Raw genomic sequence first — 27073 nt, forward strand, 5'->3', positions numbered from 1 at the left:
CAATGTTAGGTATTCTTCCTTCCATCGGGACCAAAAGATCTGCTGCAAGTAAGCCACGCGTTGCCATCCATCCAAGCGATTGAAGTTAAGACTGGTCACATCCGGCTCGACGAAAGAAGAAGGCGGACCACCATTCAAAAAATGTGCTGGGGTTAATACATCCAGATCAGCTGGGTTTTCTGAAATCGAGACTAATGGTCGAGAATTAACAACCGCCGAAATGTGACACACCAGGGTCCGCAACTCCTCAAAGGCTAAAACAGCAGTGCCAACAGCGCGGTAGAAATGATGCTTGGCGATCTTCACAGCCGCTTCCCAAAGACCGCCAAAGTGTGGCGACCTAGGAGGAATGAAACACCAATCAATAGGCTCAGCTAGGCAAAAGTCCAATGTAGCTCTCTGATGATCACTGCTGAGGAAAAGACGCCTTAGCTCGAGCAGCTCATTGCGAGCTCCAACAAAGTTGGTTGCATTATCAGACCAAATCTGCCGCGGCCTTCTTCTAGTGCATATAAATCGTTTGAGGCCATGTAGAAACGATACCGTAGAGAGATCCTTGACCAACTCCAGATGAATAGCCTTCGTGGCGAAGCAAATGAAGACACAAACGTAGCATTTTACTGGAGGCTTGCTTCGCACCTCTGACTTGTAGAGAAATGGCCCGCAAAAGTCAATGCCAGTGACTTCGAATGCATGAGATCCATCAAGTCGTTCCTTTGGAAGATCCGCCATTATATGCTCCACTACTCGAGGCTTCATTCGAAAGCATCTAATGCACTTGTTTACCGCCTTCATTACCGTCTTTCTCCCCCCAATAGGCCAATGTTGGGATCGAATTATGCCAAGTAATGCCCGTGGCCCAGTGTGCAGATTGCGTTCATGAAAGTGAGTAATAATGGCAATAGTGACCGAATGACTCCGTGGTAATATAATTGGATGACGCCCATTAAAATCCAGAGAAGAATTCTTCAGCCGGCCATCCACTCTAAGAAGCCCAAATTGGTCAATGAATGGCGAAAGAGATGCGAGCGAGCTGGAGGAGTGCACCATTCCCTTTGACTGCAATGATTTGATGTCATCCCATAAATGTGAGCGCTGGACAAGACGAAGCAACAGCAACAGAACAACAACTCCATCCAAAACAGCCGACACATTGGAGCACCACTTTCTAAGCTTAAATTTTCCCTTGGCTAGAAGTTTTGATGCCTGATCCATAATGATGACTGCCTCTTCCTTGGACTTGGCTCCAGATATCAAATCATCCACATAAAAATCGCGACGAATGACCTCAGCCCCAAGCGGAAACGCTGTATGCTCGTCTGCTGCCAACTGTTGCATAGCTCGCACAGCCAGAAATGATGCTGGCTTCGTGCCATAAGTAACGGTGTCTAGCTTAAACACCCGCAATTGATCCTGGGGGGAGTCCCTCCACAAAATGCATTGCAAATGGCTGTCCTCAGGCTGAACCCTAACACAACGGTACATTTTACAAATGTCTCCTGTGATTGCTACTGGGTGTGAACGAAACCGTAGAAGAATCTGGAACAGCTTAGACTGAATAACAGGGCCTGCCATAAGAACATCGTTGAGAGAATAGCCTGAGGAACTGGCCGCCGATCCATCAAAAACTACGCAAAGCTTTGTAGTGGAGCTATCTTCCTTTATGACGCAATGATGAGGCTAGAAATATCGGCACAACCCGTTGTCAGCGGCAGAAACTGATGACATATGCCCTAGATCGAGATATTCTTTTATGAATGCTGCATATTGAGCCTTCAAAGATGACTGACGATTCAACTTTCTCTCTAGGGACAATAATCTTCGATAAGCTTGCTGGTAGGACTCTCCCAAAAGATCTAGATTAAACTTGGCAGGCAGCCGAACAGAATAATCACCAGCTGGCAAACGATTGAAGTGTCTTACGAAATGTGCTTCACAGTCCAATTCTTCCTTAGTAGCGCGTATAATTGGCTCGGCGCAGCTTTCCACTTCCCAAAATCGTCGAAGAAGATCATCTAACCGATCGAAACTATTCTCTCTACTAGCGAGAAGTTCATCTTGAGACGACATTAAAACCGAGCCATTGGAAAGGCCATAGCCTCCAGAAACAACCCAACCCAGACGCGTCTTTTGAATTAGGGGTAATCCAGGTGGGAGCTTGCTTTGGCCAACGCACAACATCTCGAAAAAGAGGCTGGCTCCGATTAAAAGATCCACCCGCTGGGGAGCATAAAACCTTGGGTCAGCTAACTGTATATTTTTGGGTATGTTCCAGCTGCCAATGTCGACGTTGAAGCTAGGCTGTCGCTCTGTTATGTTCGGAGCAATCACCGCGGTAATGTTGGCCGAGTATTCGGAAGTTCGGGACTGAATCGTAATATTGACCGAGTGACCGTCCGTCACAAAACTGGAATCTCCAACTCCAGTTACAGATGCTGAGGATTTTACTTTCTTTACTTGAAGCTGATTTGCGAATCGGGACGTTATTAGATGCAGTTGGGAGCCCGAATCGAGTAGAGCTCGACAGGGAACGAAAACCCCAGAACGGTTTTTTACTAAAATGCTAGCCGTTGCTAAGAGCACAATATCATTACTAAATTCCTGTGCAATAAGAGCAGTCGAAGTGGAAGGCAGTGCAGAGGGTGAAGCAGAAGGAAGTGCTTCTTGAAGCTGTGCTCCTTCTTGTGAAGGAAAAGAAGGTGAGTTTCCCAGGTGAAGCAGGGTGTGGTGCTTAGATCCGCATGAACGACAACTACTAGAGTTGCATTGCCGAACTTGATGACCAACCTTAAGACAATTTATGCAAAGACCGAGCCGCTTCGCTTCTTGAAGCCTATTCGCAGGAGACAGGATTTTAAAATTCTGACAATAAGAAATGGAATGCCCTGTATCATTACAGAATATACAAATCCAGGGGTTAGCGTTCGAGGCAACAAATGCTGATCTACGCGCATTGGGTATTCTGTTACTTCCCACCTGATTGCCCGGCGTATAGTTTGCCATGGCGAAATCCATAGTCTCCAACGTCCTGCATCGCTGCTCCAGAAATGATGCCATTGACTCCCACGTAGGAATTAAATTGACGAAGGCAGGGTCCTCTAAACGCTCTTCCCACTTTGCCTGACTTGCCGGATCCAACCTTTGGAACAGAACTTGGACGATGATGCATCCTGCGATTTGTTCTGTCGTGCCCAGTCCCTTGAGAGCACGAATATGAGCATTGAATTTATCGGACAGATCCCGAAGTGTCGAGACGGAACCACTCTGCACCGCCTTTAGTCCCAGGATCTCAATAATGTGTGCCTGAAAAACCAAACGTCGATTATCAAATCTATTTTTCAGCAAATCTAAAGCAATTGCGTAGTTGCCATCCGAAATTTCCAATGAGCGAATAGTTTCCAACGCTGCGTCCCTCAGGCATGATCTTAGATGCTGCAGCTTTTCTACGTTGGTGAGGTCCGGATGACTATCTATGATCGTGGTAAACATAGAATAAAAGTCAGACCAATTTGCATAACCTCCAGCGAATTTTGGAAGCTCCAGTGGGGGCAGCAATGCTGCCCTATGTCGAGGCTGACGCTGCTGGGGGCCGAAAACTCCCGGAGTGATGCCGTCAGCAAAAGTTGAATGCGAAAGAAGCTGTGAGGTGCGCTTTGAAATTTCGGATCGAACCGATGACTTCAGAGTTACGAGAATGTCATCAAATTTCTCACTTAAATCACTTTCAATTTCCTCTAAATCCAATTCTTCGAGCTCACCGAGCACCTTTTTAAATGACTCTTGAAGCTCATCAATCAACTCTAACCTCACATGAAGACCGGATTCGTCGCATGACGTTAACGCCGCACTTGATAGGGAATCCACTAAGCGCTCCACTCTATTAAATAAAGCCGTTGCCTTGCGCTTTAAAAATATTGCCCTGTTTGCATCAGCGGTAACATCTCCAAAAGCTCCCGTAGGCATGGCTACAACAACAACAGCAGACGAAATGCCCGAAATTCGGCTCCAGCGGGAAGATGAGCGCAAAGCAAACGAGGGAATAACAGCCCGTTACTTGGCTATGTACGCTTCTATGTATAGCTGATTTTGCGCCTTATGTGTAAATTTCCGCAATCACCAACTGCTATTTATTTATAGCGCTCACTGCATTTAAGGCCTTATGATTGTTGCTACGCCAATGCACCGCAGAAACAAGAATGAAAAAAGTCAATAAATAGACTTATATGATTTGCACTTAGTATTATTTATGCACAAATCACGTCGGGGTCACCAATGTTGAACTAATAAGCTTTTTTATTAGTTGTTGCTAAATTAAAATACGAATTTCAGGTTGCTTTAGGCTTGTTAACAATTTATTAGCGAGAGAGAGTACAGCAGGCGAGACGAGAATGCGTTTTATGTCGAGATCAGAATTCGTACTGATTTACAAAGGGACAGCCAGCCGAAAGCTGGGCCGAAAAATGCAAGTACACAAAAGACGAGAGAGCTAGATAAAGAGAGCTACCTTTCGCGATGCCATTAATATAAGAGATCGAATTAAGAAGTTAGTTGGCTGCTGCGGCTGCGTGACCCGACATACTCCCCCCGTTGGAAGCCTGGGCTTCAACATTATCCTTAAGGGGTAGCAGACACAGCTTGTTTACTGCTCGCTTTGTCACTCCTGATGCTGTCTTCAGAACGGCAACTCGAGCAACCCCATCTCCACCGAAGAGAAGCTCGATCACTCTGGCGAGGGGCCACTTCATGGGAGGCAAGTTTTCATCCTTAACCAGAACTAGGTCATCGACAACCAGGCCAGGTTTTGGGGTGCGCCACTTGGAGCGCTGTTGTAGCAATGTTAGGTATTCTTCCTTCCATCGGGACCAAAAGATCTGCTGCAAGTAAGCCACGCGTTGCCATCCATCCAAGCGATTGAAGTTAAGACTGGTCACATCCGGCTCGACGAAAGAAGAAGGCGGACCACCATTCAAAAAATGTGCTGGGGTTAATACATCCAGATCAGCTGGGTTTTCTGAAATCGAGACTAATGGTCGAGAATTAACAACCGCCGAAATGTGACACACCAGGGTCCGCAACTCCTCAAAGGCTAAAACAGCAGTGCCAACAGCGCGGTAGAAATGATGCTTGGCGATCTTCACAGCCGCTTCCCAAAGACCGCCAAAGTGTGGCGACCTAGGAGGAATGAAACACCAATCAATAGGCTCAGCTAGGCAAAAGTCCAATGTAGCTCTCTGATGATCACTGCTGAGGAAAAGACGCCTTAGCTCGAGCAGCTCATTGCGAGCTCCAACAAAGTTGGTTGCATTATCAGACCAAATCTGCCGCGGCCTTCTTCTAGTGCATATAAATCGTTTGAGGCCATGTAGAAACGATACCGTAGAGAGATCCTTGACCAACTCCAGATGAATAGCCTTCGTGGCGAAGCAAATGAAGACACAAACGTAGCATTTTACTGGAGGCTTGCTTCGCACCTCTGACTTGTAGAGAAATGGCCCGCAAAAGTCAATGCCAGTGACTTCGAATGCATGAGATCCATCAAGTCGTTCCTTTGGAAGATCCGCCATTATATGCTCCACTACTCGAGGCTTCATTCGAAAGCATCTAATGCACTTGTTTACCGCCTTCATTACCGTCTTTCTCCCCCCAATAGGCCAATGTTGGGATCGAATTATGCCAAGTAATGCCCGTGGCCCAGTGTGCAGATTGCGTTCATGAAAGTGAGTAATAATGGCAATAGTGACCGAATGACTCCGTGGTAATATAATTGGATGACGCCCATTAAAATCCAGAGAAGAATTCTTCAGCCGGCCATCCACTCTAAGAAGCCCAAATTGGTCAATGAATGGCGAAAGAGATGCGAGCGAGCTGGAGGAGTGCACCATTCCCTTTGACTGCAATGATTTGATGTCATCCCATAAATGTGAGCGCTGGACAAGACGAAGCAACAGCAACAGAACAACAACTCCATCCAAAACAGCCGACACATTGGAGCACCACTTTCTAAGCTTAAATTTTCCCTTGGCTAGAAGTTTTGATGCCTGATCCATAATGATGACTGCCTCTTCCTTGGACTTGGCTCCAGATATCAAATCATCCACATAAAAATCGCGACGAATGACCTCAGCCCCAAGCGGAAACGCTGTATGCTCGTCTGCTGCCAACTGTTGCATAGCTCGCACAGCCAGAAATGATGCTGGCTTCGTGCCATAAGTAACGGTGTCTAGCTTAAACACCCGCAATTGATCCTGGGGGGAGTCCCTCCACAAAATGCATTGCAAATGGCTGTCCTCAGGCTGAACCCTAACACAACGGTACATTTTACAAATGTCTCCTGTGATTGCTACTGGGTGTGAACGAAACCGTAGAAGAATCTGGAACAGCTTAGACTGAATAACAGGGCCTGCCATAAGAACATCGTTGAGAGAATAGCCTGAGGAACTGGCCGCCGATCCATCAAAAACTACGCAAAGCTTTGTAGTGGAGCTATCTTCCTTTATGACGCAATGATGAGGCTAGAAATATCGGCACAACCCGTTGTCAGCGGCAGAAACTGATGACATATGCCCTAGATCGAGATATTCTTTTATGAATGCTGCATATTGAGCCTTCAAAGATGACTGACGATTCAACTTTCTCTCTAGGGACAATAATCTTCGATAAGCTTGCTGGTAGGACTCTCCCAAAAGATCTAGATTAAACTTGGCAGGCAGCCGAACAGAATAATCACCAGCTGGCAAACGATTGAAGTGTCTTACGAAATGTGCTTCACAGTCCAATTCTTCCTTAGTAGCGCGTATAATTGGCTCGGCGCAGCTTTCCACTTCCCAAAATCGTCGAAGAAGATCATCTAACCGATCGAAACTATTCTCTCTACTAGCGAGAAGTTCATCTTGAGACGACATTAAAACCGAGCCATTGGAAAGGCCATAGCCTCCAGAAACAACCCAACCCAGACGCGTCTTTTGAATTAGGGGTAATCCAGGTGGGAGCTTGCTTTGGCCAACGCACAACATCTCGAAAAAGAGGCTGGCTCCGATTAAAAGATCCACCCGCTGGGGAGCATAAAACCTTGGGTCAGCTAACTGTATATTTTTGGGTATGTTCCAGCTGCCAATGTCGACGTTGAAGCTAGGCTGTCGCTCTGTTATGTTCGGAGCAATCACCGCGGTAATGTTGGCCGAGTATTCGGAAGTTCGGGACTGAATCGTAATATTGACCGAGTGACCGTCCGTCACAAAACTGGAATCTCCAACTCCAGTTACAGATGCTGAGGATTTTACTTTCTTTACTTGAAGCTGATTTGCGAATCGGGACGTTATTAGATGCAGTTGGGAGCCCGAATCGAGTAGAGCTCGACAGGGAACGAAAACCCCAGAACGGTTTTTTACTAAAATGCTAGCCGTTGCTAAGAGCACAATATCATTACTAAATTCCTGTGCAATAAGAGCAGTCGAAGTGGAAGGCAGTGCAGAGGGTGAAGCAGAAGGAAGTGCTTCTTGAAGCTGTGCTCCTTCTTGTGAAGGAAAAGAAGGTGAGTTTCCCAGGTGAAGCAGGGTGTGGTGCTTAGATCCGCATGAACGACAACTACTAGAGTTGCATTGCCGAACTTGATGACCAACCTTAAGACAATTTATGCAAAGACCGAGCCGCTTCGCTTCTTGAAGCCTATTCGCAGGAGACAGGATTTTAAAATTCTGACAATAAGAAATGGAATGCCCTGTATCATTACAGAATATACAAATCCAGGGGTTAGCGTTCGAGGCAACAAATGCTGATCTACGCGCATTGGGTATTCTGTTACTTCCCACCTGATTGCCCGGCGTATAGTTTGCCATGGCGAAATCCATAGTCTCCAACGTCCTGCATCGCTGCTCCAGAAATGATGCCATTGACTCCCACGTAGGAATTAAATTGACGAAGGCAGGGTCCTCTAAACGCTCTTCCCACTTTGCCTGACTTGCCGGATCCAACCTTTGGAACAGAACTTGGACGATGATGCATCCTGCGATTTGTTCTGTCGTGCCCAGTCCCTTGAGAGCACGAATATGAGCATTGAATTTATCGGACAGATCCCGAAGTGTCGAGACGGAACCACTCTGCACCGCCTTTAGTCCCAGGATCTCAATAATGTGTGCCTGAAAAACCAAACGTCGATTATCAAATCTATTTTTCAGCAAATCTAAAGCAATTGCGTAGTTGCCATCCGAAATTTCCAATGAGCGAATAGTTTCCAACGCTGCGTCCCTCAGGCATGATCTTAGATGCTGCAGCTTTTCTACGTTGGTGAGGTCCGGATGACTATCTATGATCGTGGTAAACATAGAATAAAAGTCAGACCAATTTGCATAACCTCCAGCGAATTTTGGAAGCTCCAGTGGGGGCAGCAATGCTGCCCTATGTCGAGGCTGACGCTGCTGGGGGCCGAAAACTCCCGGAGTGATGCCGTCAGCAAAAGTTGAATGCGAAAGAAGCTGTGAGGTGCGCTTTGAAATTTCGGATCGAACCGATGACTTCAGAGTTACGAGAATGTCATCAAATTTCTCACTTAAATCACTTTCAATTTCCTCTAAATCCAATTCTTCGAGCTCACCGAGCACCTTTTTAAATGACTCTTGAAGCTCATCAATCAACTCTAACCTCACATGAAGACCGGATTCGTCGCATGACGTTAACGCCGCACTTGATAGGGAATCCACTAAGCGCTCCACTCTATTAAATAAAGCCGTTGCCTTGCGCTTTAAAAATATTGCCCTGTTTGCATCAGCGGTAACATCTCCAAAAGCTCCCGTAGGCATGGCTACAACAACAACAGCAGACGAAATGCCCGAAATTCGGCTCCAGCGGGAAGATGAGCGCAAAGCAAACGAGGGAATAACAGCCCGTTACTTGGCTATGTACGCTTCTATGTATAGCTGATTTTGCGCCTTATGTGTAAATTTCCGCAATCACCAACTGCTATTTATTTATAGCGCTCACTGCATTTAAGGCCTTATGATTGTTGCTACGCCAATGCACCGCAGAAACAAGAATGAAAAAAGTCAATAAATAGACTTATATGATTTGCACTTAGTATTATTTATGCACAAATCACGTCGGGGTCACCAATGTTGAACTAATAAGCTTTTTTATTAGTTGTTGCTAAATTAAAATACGAATTTCAGGTTGCTTTAGGCTTGTTAACAATTTATTAGCGAGAGAGAGTACAGCAGGCGAGACGAGAATGCGTTTTATGTCGAGATCAGAATTCGTACTGATTTACAAAGGGACAGCCAGCCGAAAGCTGGGCCGAAAAATGCAAGTACACAAAAGACGAGAGAGCTAGATAAAGAGAGCTACCTTTCGCGATGCCATTAATATAAGAGATCGAATTAAGAAGTTAGTTGGCTGCTGCGGCTGCGTGACCCGACAACCCCTTTACAACAAAATCCTTTGTTGCTCATAAATCGGTTCACTCGTTAACAAGTTTTAATTTACAGATTTTCGGACGAAAAATTTTCCGTAGTCAAAGAACACTTTGTGCTTGGTTTCACCTACCTTAATCACATAAAAAATAACGAAAAATACAGCATCCAAATTATGTTTTGGATGGCCGGCTTTCCAGAGAATGCCTCATATATAACGCGGACATCTCGGACTAGCTAGAAAGCTGGGATTTCCGATTTAGATTGCTTACCTTCCGTAGCCAAATCTGGCTGCTACAGTTTTAATTCTAGAATAAAAAAAGAGAAAACGCTAAAGTCGATGGCCTCGAATATTAGATGCCCGTTACTCAGCCTAAGCGAGTGCAAGAGGGATGGAGATATGCTTAAAGCAGCTCTGCTTTTTTCACTAACACATCTAGCCTATAGCGCCACCAGTGTTCTTCTATAGCGCCATCTAGCCTATAGCGCCCGTAGCGACTTGGTGGCGTATTGGGGAAACTAGCTGATTGGCTGCATGTGGTGTGCAATCTCGGTTGAATTGCCAAATATTGATTATTACTTGCTTATAACATTTTAATATAAATAATTTTTGGTATGTAGATTAATATGAACAAAACCTAATTGAAATTTGACAAAGAATTAAAAAATGTGAGCGCTAGACGGGTTTTAGTGTTATAGACGTTTATGGGCGTTAGAGTGGTTTTGGCACACTGCTGAAACAAACTTGCGCTGCGCAGGAAGTCCAAAAATGTGCATGCCAAGTCCCAACATTCTAGCTCTTATAGTTGCCGAGATCTTAGCGTTTATACGGATAGACGGACATGGCTACATCGACCGGCTAGTTATGCTGATCAAGAATATATATATTATATGGGCTGCGAAACGCTTCATTCTACCTGTTACATACTTTCCGTCGAATCTAGTATACCGTTTTACTCTACGAGTAAGGGGTATAAATATAATGTGATATGTGCTGCTGTCTTCAATACCCAACGATTGGAATAAAAAGTTGCTAGCTCAAAATCGGCCGTATGAAAGTTGGTATCTCGGAAATTATAAAATTTGAAAATTTGGGAATGCAAATGCAGATTCTAGAGAGTCTTCCGCAGTGCAATAGCATTTCATTAGAGTGCCACGCCCACTCTAACGCACAGAAACCGTCCAAAACAGTGGCGCCAACCATTTCTAATATTAAGATTTAAAATAAATTGTTTTTTATTCCGCGAGTCAATACCTACCGGCAACATTTTAATAAGAAGTACATTTTAAGTTAATAAGTAATGAATTATACGTCCTTATCTAGCAAGAACATCGTCAATCACGTCACAGACAGTAGAAATTAGATAAAAGTGTAAAATTTAATTGTAAAATGTGTATTTATTTTGATGACGAGGCACTCGACTATAGCGATAAAGAGCTTCATTTCGTCATTAATAGTGTCTATGAATCCCGTATTTCCTTATCCGAGCGTTACGCCCAATGCCCAAAATTCGCCAAATTTGGTAGCGCCCCAAAGTTCAATATATCGGACAACAGATAATAGGTTAAATTAATTAGCTGAGTAACGGGTATATTATAATCGAAGGACGTGAGTTTTGCGTCTCTCTTGTTATACCCGTTACTCGTAGAGTAAAAGGGTATACTAGATTCGTCGGAAAGTATGTAACAGGCAGAAGGAAGCGTTTCCGACCCCATAAAGTATATATATTCTTGATCAGGATCACTAGCCGAGTCGATCTAGCCATGTCCGTCTGTCCGTCTGTCCGGATGAACGCTGAGATCGGAAACTATGAGAGCTAGGCTATTGAGATTTGGCGTGCAGATTCCTGAGCTTCTTACGCAGCGCAAGTTTGTTTCAGTAGACTGCCACGCCCACTCTAACGCCCACAAACCGCCCAAAACTGTGGCTCCTACAGTTTTGATGCTAGAATAAAAATTTTAACTGAAATGTAATGTTCTCATCAATACCTATCGATTGACCTAAAAAAAGTTTGCCACGCCCACTTTAACGCCCACAAACCGCGAAAACCTGTGACGCCCACAATTTTTATGCTAGATAAAAAATTTTAACTGAAATGTATTCGTCTCGTCATTACCTATCGATTGACTCAAAAAAAAGTTTGCCACGCCCACTTTAACGCCCATAACGCTTAAATCTGTATACCACCGGTAGGTGGCGCATTTTAATCCCGCTTTGTTGCTTGCATATCTCCATTTAGCTGAGTACCGGGTATCTGATAGTCGAGGTACTCGACTATAGCGTTCTTCCTTGTTTTTCAACTGAATTCAATTTTTTTACGTGTTTGTAACAAAATGTATAATTATACCAAATTTGTTGTATTCTTATCGTTTCAGAACTGAACAAAAACCCAGTGGAAGGATTTTCAGCTGGTTTAATTGATGAAAATGATATTTTTCGTTGGGAAGTCTTAATAATTGGACCACCAGATACTCTATAGTATGTTATTACCATTAAATTATTTTTTATATGTAAGCTGGGACTCAAACCCAATAATTATAGGTTTTCGTTACCTTTACTGATCCATTTATAATTAATTCGAAAACGTTTTAGAATTTCGTTAAATTTTATTCCAATTTATTTACTTTAAAAAAAATTAAAAAAAAGGTATTAAAAATATCCAATCTTTAGGCCTTTTTTAGGATTTGTGCCGAGTGCCGGCTGACTTTTCTCGGACCTGCTAATTAAATTTGGTATTCTCAGTCAATAATGTGGGACCAAATTTTAATTTTTATACCCGTTACTCGTAGAGTAAAAGGGTATACTAGATTCGTCGGAAAGTATGTAACAGGCAGAAGGAAGCGTTTCCGACCCCATAAAGTAAATATATTCTTGATCAGGATCACTAGCCGAGTCGATCTAGCCATGTCCGTCTGTCCGTCTGTCTGTCTGTCTGGATGAACGCTTAGATCTCGAAAACTATAAGAGCTAGGCTATTGAGATTTGGCGTGCAGATTCCTGAGCTTCTTACGCAGCGCAAGTTTGTTTCAGTAGAGTGCCACGCCCACTCTAACGCCCACAAACCGCCCAAAACTGTGGCTCCTACAATTTTCATGCTAGATAAAAAATTTTAACTGAAATGTATTGGTCTCGTCGATACCTATCGATTGACGCCCACTCTAACGCCCATAACGCTTAAATCTGTATACCGCCGGTAGGTGGCGCTTTTAAATCTCGCTTTGCTGCTTGCATATCTCCATATAGCTGAGTAACGGGTATCTGATAGTCGAGGTACTCGACTATAGCGTTCTTCCTTGTTTTTTTTTTGCCTCGATATAAAAAAGCAATAATTAAACAAGTGTTGGCGCTCTGTAGCTTAATTTTGAGATTAACAGCACCCTGTCATTGTTTCCTGTTTATATACACAATTTAAAGGAGTCGAGACCAACCAATTTTCTTTTAATGTAAGTTTATCTGGTCTTTAACTTTATCGGACCGATAGCTATTAGGCACGTGCAAATGTTTGCAGTGTGTCTGTATGCATCCAAAAGGTGCATTCAGCATGCATTTATTACCTAGTAGTGCGTCTCTTTGCACCCAAAAGGTACGTTCTGTGCGTATTTATTTAGAATACGCCTGTAAGCATTAAAAAGGAATGTACCTATATGCTCCAAAAAGGTACATTCTGTACGTGCTTATTTTGAATGTGCCTATAAGCTGTAACCAGGACTGCACCTATACGCTTTAGAAAAAGAAAAGTATAATCTTTTTCAGGGAATACATAAAACAGGTTTTTAATTTTATATTTTTTTAGATTCAAAATTTAAAAACGCAACTATTTTTAATAATTACTAATAATAACTAATTCAATAGGGTACACATTTTAATGTCATATGAGCTTACCATTTGATAATCTTCATCAACCATCAAATAAATGCAATGGGTATACTAGTTTCGTCGGAAAGTATGTAACAGGCAGAAGGAAGCGTTTCCGACCCCATAAAGTATATACGTATATTCTTGATCAGGATCACTAGCCGAGTCGATCTAGCCATGTTCGTCTGTCCGTATGAACGCTGAGATCTCGGAAACTATAAGAGCTACAATACTGGGATTAGGCATGCAGATTCCTGAGATTCCTGCGCAGCGCAAGTTTGTTTCAGCAATGTGCCACGCCCACTCTAACGCCCAAAAACCGACCAAAACTGTGGCTCCTAAAGTTCTGATGCTAGAATAAAAATATCTGATAGTCGAGGTACTCCTCCTTGTTTTTTTTAATACTTTCCCGAACTTACGACTGGGTGGTGAGTGAAAAAAACTAAGGGGACCCTATGACAGCATGACGGATTTACGTCGACTGATTACATACGAACAGGCAAACAAAGGGGCGGAACCGGTGTCGAAAGTTGGATTGTATCCGATGAAAGGACTGCTGTGTATTTGGTCCTCAACCCCCATACTCACCGGATATGGCACATTCTGATTATCGTCTTTTTTTTATGGCTGCAGAACAATTTCTAGAGCAATCTGGCACCGACCAACTTATGCACTTATAGTATATTTTGTGAGGTTTGAATAAAATAATTATTTCCAATCTTTTAGAGATCAAATTAGAAAGAAAGAAGAAATTAGTCGAAATAACGCTGAAATCAAATTACAGTTAATACAAAATATCTTGTCTAAAACCCCAGAAAACCCCAGAATCATTTAAAATATAATTGGGACCAAATTCCTCTAAAACTTGGGTCTTTTCGCGTTGGCGGCCACGACTACAGATATATTCGAGGAAGATAGAGATATGCACCAGCAAATCGACTGCTCCCAATATTGCATACCCCGCAACCGCGCCACATAATGTCGACTACTTTATTTGTCTTTAACATTTTAATGGGGGGTCAGATTCAAGTAATTTTTTACATGAAGATAGTATTAATATTCAAATAAAAAAAACACATAAAAACCTTATTAATGAGGGCACTAGACAGGATTCATCTTTATTGGCGTTAGAGTGGGAGTGACAGCCTGCTAAAATAAACTTGCGCTGCTCAAGAAGCTCTAGAATGTGATCGCGAAATCCCAACAATGTTCACATGGATGGACGGACAGATGGGCCTGGATAGTTATACTCGTCTAGTGGTCCTGATCAAAAATATATACGGAAACGCTTCCTTCTACCCTTTCAGTTTATGAGTAACGGGCATAATACGATTTGGGAAGTTTCATGTCATTAGCTTTTACACTGTACTTTTGAGATACATATCGGTCCAAGCACTAAATATTTAAAATTTGTTCAACTATGTGGGCCATATAATTCAAAATGTCTCCAAACATCGGTTCTTAGCCATACCTCGGAATCTGTAGGTGATAAAAAAAAATTTTTATTTGGCTTTTACTCAGGAGCACCAAAATATCTTGAAAAATGGTACGTGAAAATTTCACAAAGTTTAATTTTGTGTTCCTGTGCTATCGAGGGTTTTTTAAATACCTTAAAAATCACAGAAGTGCCTATCGGCTTTGCCAATTATTCCTATTAGGAAATCGTTAAAAAATTGACAAAGCAATGCCGATCTCAAATTTTGATACTTGCTCAGCATATGAAAATTTAAACTGTTCGATCTTTATTTCATCAACCTGAATTTTCTTACGGATATAGGCCGTATTGTCCAGAGATGAAAGTTCAGGACTCAGCTGTAAAACGAATGCTTGTTTCCGCTCCGGTACACAGGTACCAGGCACATGACAGGTTTTTGGTACTTCACCATTATTGTCTGCACTACCAGTTTAGTCGGTACTCCGGGCGTTACGTGAAAATGTAGCGTTGGAACATCGGATTTTCCGTGCATCTACGGAGACCTTCACATTTTGACCGAATATTTTTTAATAAAATAAAGGTGTGAAATCAATGGCAAGTGCCCTAAAATCTCAAACAACTTTTTATAAGAAAAACTTGTTTGGACATGTTTGCTGGCTCTCGGCATAACAAATTCTGCGGTACTTTTCCTGCAATTTTTTAATGATTATTTGATTCTTTCTTTTTTGTATAATTTGAGAGGGTGCGAAGGCAAGGTTATTATTCGGCTACTCAACTCATGTTGTTAAACTGCTAATTAGAATAATAATAATAATAATATCTAAAAGTTGAATCTGGGAATTAAACATAAAAATCACTTTTTGAGAAAAGTCACGACCATGTGCCCTACCGCTGCACCACAGACATATCGCGTTAGGAGACGGGCAAAAATGGTTCATATCTTACTTTGTTGGGATCTAAGTATTATTCTCACTAAAGACACCTAATTATTGTTTTTTTGTCCAATTAGACTAATATCATTAAAAATTGAAATATTTATTTTTTATATTATATTTTATACATATTATTTGTATACCCTTGCAGAGGATATATTGATTTCAATCAGAAGTTTGCAACGCAGTGAAGGAATAGTTTCCGACCCCATAAAGTATATATGTTCCTGATTAGCATGACTAGACGAGTCGATCTAACCATGTCTGTCTGTCCGTCCGTTTCTACGCAAACTAGTCTCTCAGTTTTAAACCTATCGGGCTGAAACTTTCCCAAAAGTCTTATATCTTTTGCAGGTAGTACATAAGAACCAGCCGGATCGGACAACTATATCTTATAGTTCCCATAAGAATAATCGGAAAAAAATTTTTTTTTTTAATTATATCTTTGGTGGTTTTTTAACATATAACCTCCTACGCTTGGAAATAACACTTTTTAATTAGTTCGATCAGAAAATTTGTGTGAAAATAATATAAAACAAATTATAGCTTCGGTGTTCTTTGACATATTATCTTATACTATTGGGAATATAATCTTTTGTATTTTTAAATTTTATAATTATAACTGCAAGGGTATACAAACTTCGGCTTGCCAAAGTTAAATTCCTTTTTGGCTGATTATCATTTTAACGTGTTCTAATTTTTATACCCGTTACTCGTAGAGTAAAAGGGTATACTAGTTTAGTCGGAAAGTATGTAACAGGCAGAAGGAAGCGTTTCCGACCCCATAAAGTATATATATTCTTGATCAGGATCACTAGCCGAGTCTATCTAGCCATGTCCGTCTGTCCGGATGAACGCTGAGATCTCGGGAACTATAAGAGCTAGGCTATTGAGATTTGGCGTGCAGATTCCTGAGCTTCTTACGCAGCACAAGTTTGTTTCAGCAATATGCCACCCCCACTCTTACGCCCACAAACCGCACAAAACTGTGGCTCCTACAGATTTGATGCTAGAATAAAAATTTTAACTGAAGTATATTGTTCTCATATACCTATCGATTGACCCAAAAAAAAGTTTGCCACGCCCACACACAAACCGCCCAAACCTGTGACGCCCACAGTTTTCATTCTAGATAAAAAATTTTAACTGAAATGTATTGGTCTCGTCAATACCTATCGATTGATCCAAAAAAAATATGCCACGCCCACTCTAACGCCCATAACGCTTAAATCTGTCTACCGCCGGTAGGTGGCGTATTTTAATTTCGCTTTGCTGCTTGCATATCTCTAAGGGCAACGCATTAGACCGCTAGGCCACGGATTTTTCAAAATTTCAGGACGATTTTCTAGATTCAAGGGCGATTTTAAATTACTTTTGTTTAGGGAAAAATCGCCGTACTTCGATCACTGTAAGGAACATAATCTAGTAGATGTTATATGGAAATTTCGATAAAGATTTTTCACAAAAGAAGAAAACCCTTTTTTCCGAAAACTTTTATACCTGTTAATTTACTCGCAGAGTAGAAGGGTAAATTATATTCCTCGGAAAACTGGTTCTTGATAAGGATCGCTAGCTGAATCGTAAGTCAGTTTCAGCGGAGTGCCACAGCCACTAGAGCGCCCATAACGTCAAAGTACCAAATTTTTAAGGAATTTGTTTGAGTGTAAACTGAAATTTATTTGGTTTATAGATAGGTATTCTATTTAGCTTCGTTATTTTAGAAGTTATAGCTTAACGGGATTTTGTGGCATGGTCAGTAGTACCGCTACCAACAGCTAGGTGCCGTGTCGCTGGTATTGGTGGTGTTTGCCGCGACAATAGAAATGCCCTGGAAGTTTATTTTATTTTAAATTTGAATAATAGTAACAGATATGTAGTTGTCGAATATGCCGAATTTAGGTTTAGCTTTATGTTTTTCCGGTCAATCTTGCTGAAACCCAGACAATGCATTTTTGAATTGACTTCCTTAATGTTTTGATATTCAATATCAGTTTTAGCATTACAGTCGAAAGCTCTCCTTCTGGGCTTTATCACTACGGAAGTTCGTATACAGTGACGGATGCTTTTTATCAACAGAAGTGTGATTAAGAGCATTTTAAGGAAAAGCCAGTCCTAAAAAGTTTTAATTTTAAAGTTTTAAACCAGAGTTTCTCATTAATGGCGCTTTGAACTACCCAAATACATGGTTGGGGACTATTTGGCTAGCCCAATTTGATCATTTTAAGCAAAACACATCTAAGAGAACCTGAACTATACCAATATTATAGACATTTTATTTTCCACGAACAAAGTACAACTTTAACTTTTTTGTTATACTTTTTGTTTCTTGAAGAAAACTAACTGAACATTTTTTTGAAGTTTGAACTGCTAGTTTTAAGAAGACACAAAAAAGAAATTTCAGGTTTGTAACAGATTAATATGGACAATCATTTGGTATAACTTATTCTTGTAGAGTAGGTTTTTGGGGCATTTTGTAAAACATAATTGTTATCCTACATAGTGTGAGGGCGGGCAAATATTTTTAAGGTCAATCGATAGGTATTGACGAGACCAACACATTCAGTAAAAAACTGTAGGAGCCACAGTTTTGGGCGGTTTGTCGGAGTTAGGGTGGGTGTGGCATATTCGCGTAACAAACTAGCGCTGCGTACGAAGTTAAAGCATCTTAATCTGTCATATGTATAAAATTCCAAGACCTCTTGGCCTCTTGCTTGGTTTTTTCCAAGGGCGGCTTGCAGAAAGCGGCCAAAACTGCCCCTATCATGCTCACTATTCTCGTCGTAAAACTAAAGGAGCTGTCGCTGGTCGACGGCAGCAAGAATATATGCAGCGAGCACACGGTTCAGCCAGATATTTAACACAATCGTACATTTGACAGATATTTAGACAGTCGTTCATACGTATGGAAAGTACGTCACTCAGCTGAACGTTTTTGGCGCACACAGCTATTATTAGCATATCTGGCACCGGATTTGAGGCAATCGTCTGTACGTTAGGCACACGCCTGAGACCAGCAATCCCGAACAGAGTAGGAGACGTTGAATGCACAAAAGATGAGAAGGCGCCTTGCGGACATGCACCTCGACACGGAGGCAGACGCAAGCTCCAATGCCAACGGTCCAGAAGGACGAACAGGGCGGAGGCTGCACACGCTGTCCTTAAACAAGCCAGGAGATTCCTAAAGCAAGCTACCCAGGATAGCAAACGCAAATGCTTCCGGAAGTTATGCGACGCAGTGGAACAGGACCCTTGGGCCGGGGCTTTCAGACTCGTGGTAAAACGGGTATGTGCAGGCAACCGCTCTCCTACGGACCCCGAATCCCTAAATGAGATTGTTCGCAGTTTGTTTCCAACGGATAGCGCCAAGGAGCAAACACGCTATAAAAGGGGTCCGACATGGGGGATCAGCAAAGTAACGGAGGCCGAGGTTTCGCAGTCTGCAGATCAAGAAAGCTACGGGGCCGGATGCAGTGCCCAACAATGCTGGCGTTTGAGCCGGCACGTTTGCGGAACTTTTTTTTCTCCCGCCCAACCGACAGAGGGGCGCTGCCGTGTGTCCTACGGAACGAATTCGCAAGATGATAGACGCGTAGAAAAATAAAGGTGTAGTTTGAGGAAAAAAGTAGGATCTAAATCTGTGCACAACATATTACTCTGAAAGGTTCATGCAAGTCATAGTAAGATCTACAACGATTTAAAATTAGGGGAAAATAATTGCTTGTTAGTCCGCATGGAACGGAAAGGTTTCGCTGGCTAACCAAGTCGGGGCTATCAATTTCACCTCGAGTAAGGTTGTAAATAAAGACTGTTCCAAGCATCGTTCTGCGGTTGGCTAGGGACGGTCCGTTAATTAGGAGTAATCTACTAGAGTAAGAAGGTAAAATCAGGTTTGCATCCCGGTTTAGGCGCCTTAAAGCAAATAGCAAAAAGTTCTTCTGAACAGATTCGATACGATCAACATGAATTCCGTATTGGGGACTCCAGACGGGAGATCCATACTCAAGTAGCGGGCGGACAAGGGAAATAATTAAGCTCTTTGTAATAAAAGGATCATCGAATTCCTTTGACCACCTTTTAATAAAGCCTAGCGCTGCAGTAGGTATATTCCAAAATAACGCCAAGACCGTTTACTATCGATATTCTATCCATTGAGCCCTCACTCAGCGTGTATGTCGCGTATTGAGGATTGACTCAACAAAAAGTCATTAAAATCATTTAAATCCAGTAAATTGACAGAAAAAAATTTGAAAATTATTTAAATCGGATTGGAAGTTGGACTGACAAGAAGTATCTTTGTACTGCAGGCATAATTCAACATCATCCACGTACATTAGTACACGAGAATGAGTTATAACTAAGGGAAGGTCTTTTATAAATAAAGTGAAAAGTAGCGGCCCCAGGTCGATCCCTTGTGGGGCACCGGAGGTAAGGTGGAGTATACAAGAGGGAGAATTTTTTAAAAGTACTCTTTGTGATCTGCAATAAAGATAACCTAAGATCCATCAAAGAATGCTTTACTAAAGTCAGTGTAAATGGTGTCGGTTTGAAGATGTTTTTTTAAATCCCTTTATTGCAAATGATGTAATTTCCAAAAGGTTTGTGGGTTTTGATTTACGTTTCATAAACATATATAACTGACCTACAGAGGTGCTGCAAGAGTAATAATATTTTCAAAGTGTTTTGGGATCGCTGACAATTTGCTACCCTTCTTGTGGAGAGGAATTACAATAGATTGCTTCCTCCGCATATTGGAAAATTGTGAGGATTCTAAAGGTGAGGTTAAAAATTTGAGAAGAGGCTTGCATAAGGCCTCCGCGTAATATCTAAGCACGCAGCCAGGAATTCCATCAGGACCAAGTGAATATACAGACTTGACCCGTTAAAGATCAACAAGCAAAGAGCTTTTATTTAAGGTGGGACAGAATATTAATTTCGACCTGGATACAGTGTAAGAATAGGGCTGTGAAGAGTGAGATAAATTAGAATATGTATAACAAATTGAGTAAGGCACGGTAAAACTAAACAGGCAACGCCTGTCTGCGCGAGGGAACATTTTCCCGTAGGTGGAAAACCCAGAAGCTGTTGTTTCTAAACAAACCAGGGAAGCCGCCAAGGGAAGCTTCTTCCTACATACCAATTTGTCAGCTCGACGCAGTAGGCAAGGTGTTTGAAAAGCTCATTTTCAAGCGGCTTAATCTGGCAATTGAAGCTGCTGGCGGCCTATCCCCTAATCAGTTCGGCTTTCGGAAAGAAAAGTCCACGGTCAAACAGTCACAGGGATCACAGCGGAAACTATAAGCGGAAAGTGCTGGAAAGGTGGTACCAAGAAATATTGCCTACCGGTCACGCTTGACATTAGGAATGCCTTCAACACGGCGAACTGGACGAGGATTATGCACGCCCGCTATCACGATCATGGCCAAAGCGCTAGCCCGAGTGGAGGACCTTGCCAACAAAGCAGTGAGGAAAGTGGAGACCACAAATCGGAAGCTATCTTTGTAAGCATCCGGCAACTTGTCGAGACAGGAAACCTGATTGTCGGCGGAGTCAACATAGTATCCCAGAGAGCCGTAAAATGTACAGGGGTCATGTTCGACACCCGGTTGTCAAACAGCAACAATAAGACTGCAGAGACCCCAAAATCGCTCAGTCGGATCCTACTGAATACGCGGGGGCCGAAGCAGTATCGGAGGAAACTCATAGCGAGCGTCGTTACGTCGCAGGTATTATATGCCGCCCCGGTGTGGGCTAAAGCAGCCATGAAGCCCTGGTAAATGAGTGGCTTGGCTCGCTCGCACGCACATGTTATGCGCCACCAGTGATTTCCGGACGATTTCTGAGAAAGAGCGATCGATGTCTCAGTAGCAGGACAGTGGGGCTATGCGCATGCTCTCATACCAGTCAGCCGCGTCCGTGATGCGAAAGCTCAGTGAAGCGGGGAGAGAGAGAGGAGAGGAGTGGACACAAAAGCTGTCGTCGTTGTGCGAAGCATTGCTTTGCGGCCGTACCGAATAACCATGTCAGCTATGCCCACTTCTATGTATATATTGTACGTTAGATATAAGAAAATAAACAAAATACAAAAAAAATATCTGGCACAAACGAAACATAAATTCAAAGATTTATTATAATTTTTACTTAAACAAAATCAATCTTTTCTTTATTGGGATGGATTAAGAACTCACTTCACTCCATCCACCATCTACAATCCGTTGAACGGATGGTCCATAAGGTTTTGCCGTTCCGAAAATATACCAGTTAGTTCCCCATCCAAATTTGGCGGGCTCTGTTATGTGATAGTTAGGCGATGTTTTTTCGGTGCAACTTTGAGTTCTTCTTCTTGAAAGTGGAAATTGAAACATTCACTACGAAAACGTAACCAATGATGACAGGGAACATTCGTAAATTGGAAGGCGCAGAAGCAACTGGCTTGGTTAGATTAGCCAGATCAGCTGCTATTGGATGGTAGATGGGGGATGTGCTCTGTGGGAATCGGAGTTTCACTTTTGAAAATGGGAGGCGCAGGAGCAACAGGTAAGTTGCGCTTTTTTGTTAGCTGAGTAACGGGTATCTGATAGCCGAGGCCGTCGACTAAAGCGGTTCTCTTGTTGTTTTAGGCATTTTTACTTTTTCTATTCTAATTATACCCGTTACTCGTAGATTAAAAGGGTATACTAGATTCGTCGGAAAGTATGTAACAGGTAGAAGAAAGCGAAACCATAAAGTATATATATTCTTGCTCAGGATCACTGATCACCGTCTGTCCGTCCGTCCGGATGAACGCTGAGATCTCGCACTCTATAAGAGCTAGGCTATTGGGATTTGGCATGCAGATTCCTGAGCTTCTTACGCAGAGCAAGTTTGTTGTTTGTCAGCAGAGTGCCACGTCCACAAACTGCCCAAAACGGTGGCTCCTACATTTTTGATGCTAGAATAAAAATGTTAACTAAAATGTATTGTTCTCATCAATACCTATCGATTTCCACGCCCTCTTTAACGCCCAAAAACCGCCAACAAACTTCAAAAAATCGTAAATATGAACGCGGATATCTTGGAAATTATCACAGAAAGAGAATTGGGATTTCAGATTTAGATTCCGTAGCCTTGAACGTAGCGCAAGTTTGTAACGCGAATATGCCACGCCCAAACCTGTGGCGCCCACAATTTTCATGCTAGGTAACAAATTTTAACTGAAATGTATTAGTCTCGTCAATACCTATCGATTGATCTCCCCACTTTAACGCCCGTAACGCTTAAATCTGTATACCGCCCACATAACTGTTTACGTCAAAAGGGCGTTTAATTTCAGGAGGCAGTGTCGGGCGGCAGTTTTATCCAGATGTCTAAATCTCGCGCGCTCGCACTGCCGTCCGCTCTCCCTCTCCATCTCTCCCCTAAGTCTCCGCTCTGCTCTGGAGCGCTTAAGTTAAGTTAGGCTTAAGCAGTTCTTATTTCCAAGTGTACAAATAAACATCTATGCACGTTGCGTAAGAGTCCCAAAGAACCCCCGAGTTTTTATGCGTACCATTCGATCTTGGGGCTTCAACTATTTTCAACGATCAAGCCACCCCACCCCCAACATTTTGGTCCAGTCGAAGCCGGATTTCAAAATCTTAGGATTTTCCTCTCCTGGAGTTTTCTTTGATTTTGTCCCAGCAGGCTTGAACCGCTTCAGATAAGTTCCACTTACTATAATTTCCGGTCATACAGCCAGTTTTTCGAGCCCTGTTTCGACTAACTTTATGTATGATATATTGTCTAAATCCAAAAGTGATTAATCCGACGCAACGGCATTTAATATATGTATTTCAATTCCGTTACTTGTGCCCGACAATATTCCAGTTTCCTTTGCCCACAATTGTACGCTTGAAACAATTCCAGTAAATATTTCAGTGCTACTATTCAACTAAAATATTTGTCAAATATATTTTCAATTCCAATCGTGTGTAAAATACACCTCAGCCGCAGTAAAAAATTCCCGGTCATAAAATGTTTCATTAAGATTTGCACTCTTTATTTTTTTACTGCGTTCCAGCTGCGTGTGTATATTTACATAAATATTCTAATACAGTCCACTCTAACTACTCTTTCTAATACAGTCCACTCCAACTACTTTTCTCAACCTACAAATACGGCTAAGCTATTTCTAAAATTAAAAACAAAGTTACAATACCCACAAATTTACTCCAGCAAATCATTTGCAATTTAGTTGTGCAGGCGACAAACAAACGCACCGACATACAAACATAAGCGGAGTCTTTCCAATTCCCGCAACGTTATTCCAATATTCGCACCCCACATATGTACATATGTACAGTGTACATACATACGTATACCGATATTTTCGCCAGTGCACAGTGGGTCAAGAGCTCACAATAAATGTTCCTTCCAAACATACAATATTAAAGTCCGTAATTCTGCGATCCGATATAATAAATATTTATTGACTCTGCCTACCCGACAGTGTGACCGTACTATATATTTACAATCTTGATTGGTTCCTAAATTCCAATTTGATTCCAATCCGTTTCCTTACTTCTGAATTAGATTTTTAAATTATTTAACGTCATGGCAACATCAGTATAATCCGCTTTAACCCGATTTATGGCCACAGCTGACTGTCTGATTCACTTTGAGGCCACTGTGAACGCTCCAGGTGCTCCTACCCCATCGTTATCCGCCTGTAAAATCCGTTGCGATCACCTCAATTCCTTGTGGCAAACGGTAAAGGCAGCATACGACATATGCTCCGACTGCATAGCTGCAGGCGTGAGCGCCGCAGACACAAAATCCATACTAAAGTCCAAGTATTACCAAACGTACTCCACTTACGAAATATGTCCCAAAATTCCACGTCTTATGGCTGTCGGCTTCCTCCTATCGACACAGGTTTTCTCTGGCGATTATCTTCGCTGGCCGACTTTCCGGGACCTTTTTACGGCAATATACATAGACAATCCGAGTCTAACGCCCGTTGAAAAATTATTTCATTTAAATTCAAAAACAAGTGGCGAAGCTCATTCCATAGTTCGGAGATCCCCACTCACCAATGATGGCTTTCGCTCAGCCTGGAATAACCTATCTGAGCGTTTCGAAAATAAGCGATTGCAGGTGAACAGTCAACTGAAGACACTTTTCAATGTGCAATCCATAGCACAGGAGTCGGGAGCAGCCTCTTTTAAGGCTTCAACGCACTTTTCAAGGTTGCTTAACTTTTTTAAAATTTTCCGTTGTTAATATTGAGAATTGGGACCCTATCCTGGTTTATATGTGCTCGACAAAACTCTCTCAGTATGGGAGCAATCCATCCAAAATAAAGCTGAAATTCCTACGTGGCTTGAGCTTGATTCCTATTTGGCGGAGCGCCATCGAACTCTTGAGGCCGTCGATAGCTTCCGATCTGCCAGTTTCCACCACGTCCAGTCCAAAGCCACAAATCGAGTGGCAGAATTTCCAAAAATTAATTCCTTCAACACAAGGCTAGTTCCGATACCCAAAGGCTGTGATCTATGTTCGAAGAAGAACCACCCCGTGCGTATATGTCCACGCTTCCTACAAATGACGGCAGACGATCGCCTAGCCTATATACAAAGGAAGCAGTTGTGCTCCAATTGCTTTGCAAACAGCCATCAATTCCGGGATTGCACAAGCGCTTACAATTGTCTCACTTGCCAAAAGATCCATCCTCTACAGAAGTGCCACCACTTTCTACGACTAAGCCACCAGAATCGGCTTCAGGAAGTACATATCGAGAAGTACTGCTCCAATTGTTTGGCTCACAATCATTCCAAGGACTCCTGCCGCAGTGTTCATCACTGCCACAAGTGTGGAAAGGCCCACCACACTCTCTTACACCTGTTTACGTCAAAAGGGCGTTTAATTTCAGGAGGCAGTGTCGAGCGGCAGTTTTATCCAGATGTCTACATCTCGCGCGCTCGCACTGCCGTCCGCTCTCCCTCTCCATCTCTCCCCTAAGTCTCCGCTTTGCTCTGGAGCGCTTAAGTTATGCTACCATTCAACTATTTTCAACGATCAAGCCACCCCGCCCCATATATTGAGATCGCGGGTAGGTGGCGCATTTCAATCTCGCTTTGCTGCTTTCATATCTCCATTTCCCTTTTGTCTCTTTAGCTGAGTAACGGGTATCTGATAGTCGATGTACCCGACGATAGCGTTCTTACTTGTTTTTATTTAAAAAACATTTGGAGTTACGGGGTATATATAAGGGTTTTGCTTCCTAAAACTTGTTCCCCTACATTTTTTCACTTTTCTTTTAAAGATTTCTAGAGATAGGGTGATACCCTTGTACTTTACAAGTAACGGGAATAATAAAGGCAGGTTGGAAGGTGTACAATATGTAACACTGACCAGAGTTGAATGGAGCTTGATAGGCTAAATTTAAAACCCCTTTATTCTGTTGATATGAACTTTTTCGGCAAAGTAAAAGGGGGTTACTTTTCACCATCAATTGTACAAACGGAAACTATACAATCAATCAATTTTTGGTAATGGTCCTGTTTTCTTATAATTGAAAACCAAGATACAAAAATAAAATATTATTATACTAATAATAAATATAATATAATGTTAAGAATAATATAATAATAAAAATAGGTCTATCCAAGAGCAACCGTATTTTATTACCGAATTTAAATTTTACAGTCTTGTAAATAGTAATACTTATAATAAAAAAGATTTTAGGTAGTTTAAGTGTTCTATTTTTCGCCTTACATAAACTGTTATTTAATATTAAAATATTTTCTTTTACCCGCAGTGAAGGAGGATTTTTCAAAGCACATCTGTACTTTCCCAAAGAATACCCTTTGCGACCTCCTCGAATGAAGTTTGTAACAGAAATTTGGCACCCAAATATCGAAAAAAATGGAGATGTCTGTATTTCTATTTTACACGAACCTGGAGACGATAAATGGGGCTATGAAAAAGCATCAGAACGCTGGTTACCAGTGCACACAGTGGAGACTATTTTGATATCTGTAATATCAATGCTAGCTGATCCCAATGATGAGTCTCCAGCAAACGTAGATGCCGCTAAGGAATGGCGAGAATCTTATACCGACTTTAAACGCAAAGTTGCTCGTTGCGTCCGAAAAAGTCAAGAGGAGTGCTCGTGAAGCAGCCTGCCCTATATTTGTATATTTATATTAAACATTTTATACATTAAAAGGATAAACTGAATTATTTAAACATCTTTAACTGGTTTTAAACGTTGCTCGGCTGTTTCTCAGGATTTTTGATCATGGGTAGAGGGTAATAAGCAATTTTGGGACTTTTTATCTTAACAAAGAAACAACAATCCTTATTCGAGACTCCAATTTAAACCACTTAAAGTAAATAAGCCATGTTGAACTATACCAGTCGTTACTTATGCTATAGAAATAATGATTAATTCTGTGAGTTTTATTTTTCGCTTGAAAAATAACGCTTTGAT

The 27073-nt window shown here is 42.0% G+C and overlaps 1 protein-coding gene across 1 annotated transcript in view; it reads left to right on the top strand.

The window, feature by feature from the left end:
- LOC139353131 (ubiquitin-conjugating enzyme E2 G1) overlaps positions 1 to 26820 on the top strand; it is a 38171-nt gene extending 11351 nt beyond the window's left edge. The window contains exons 2-3 of the mRNA XM_070996452.1: positions 11778 to 11880; positions 26399 to 26820. Coding sequence (XP_070852553.1) covers positions 11778 to 11880; positions 26399 to 26756 — 461 coding nt within the window. The 3' untranslated portion in view covers positions 26757 to 26820. The remainder of the gene's footprint in view (positions 1 to 11777; positions 11881 to 26398) is intronic.
- The last annotated feature ends 253 nt before the right edge of the window (positions 26821 to 27073 follow it).

Source organism: Drosophila suzukii, chromosome 3, assembly GCF_043229965.1.
Source record: "Drosophila suzukii chromosome 3, CBGP_Dsuzu_IsoJpt1.0, whole genome shotgun sequence".
Taxonomy (NCBI): Eukaryota; Metazoa; Arthropoda; class Insecta; order Diptera; family Drosophilidae; genus Drosophila; species Drosophila suzukii.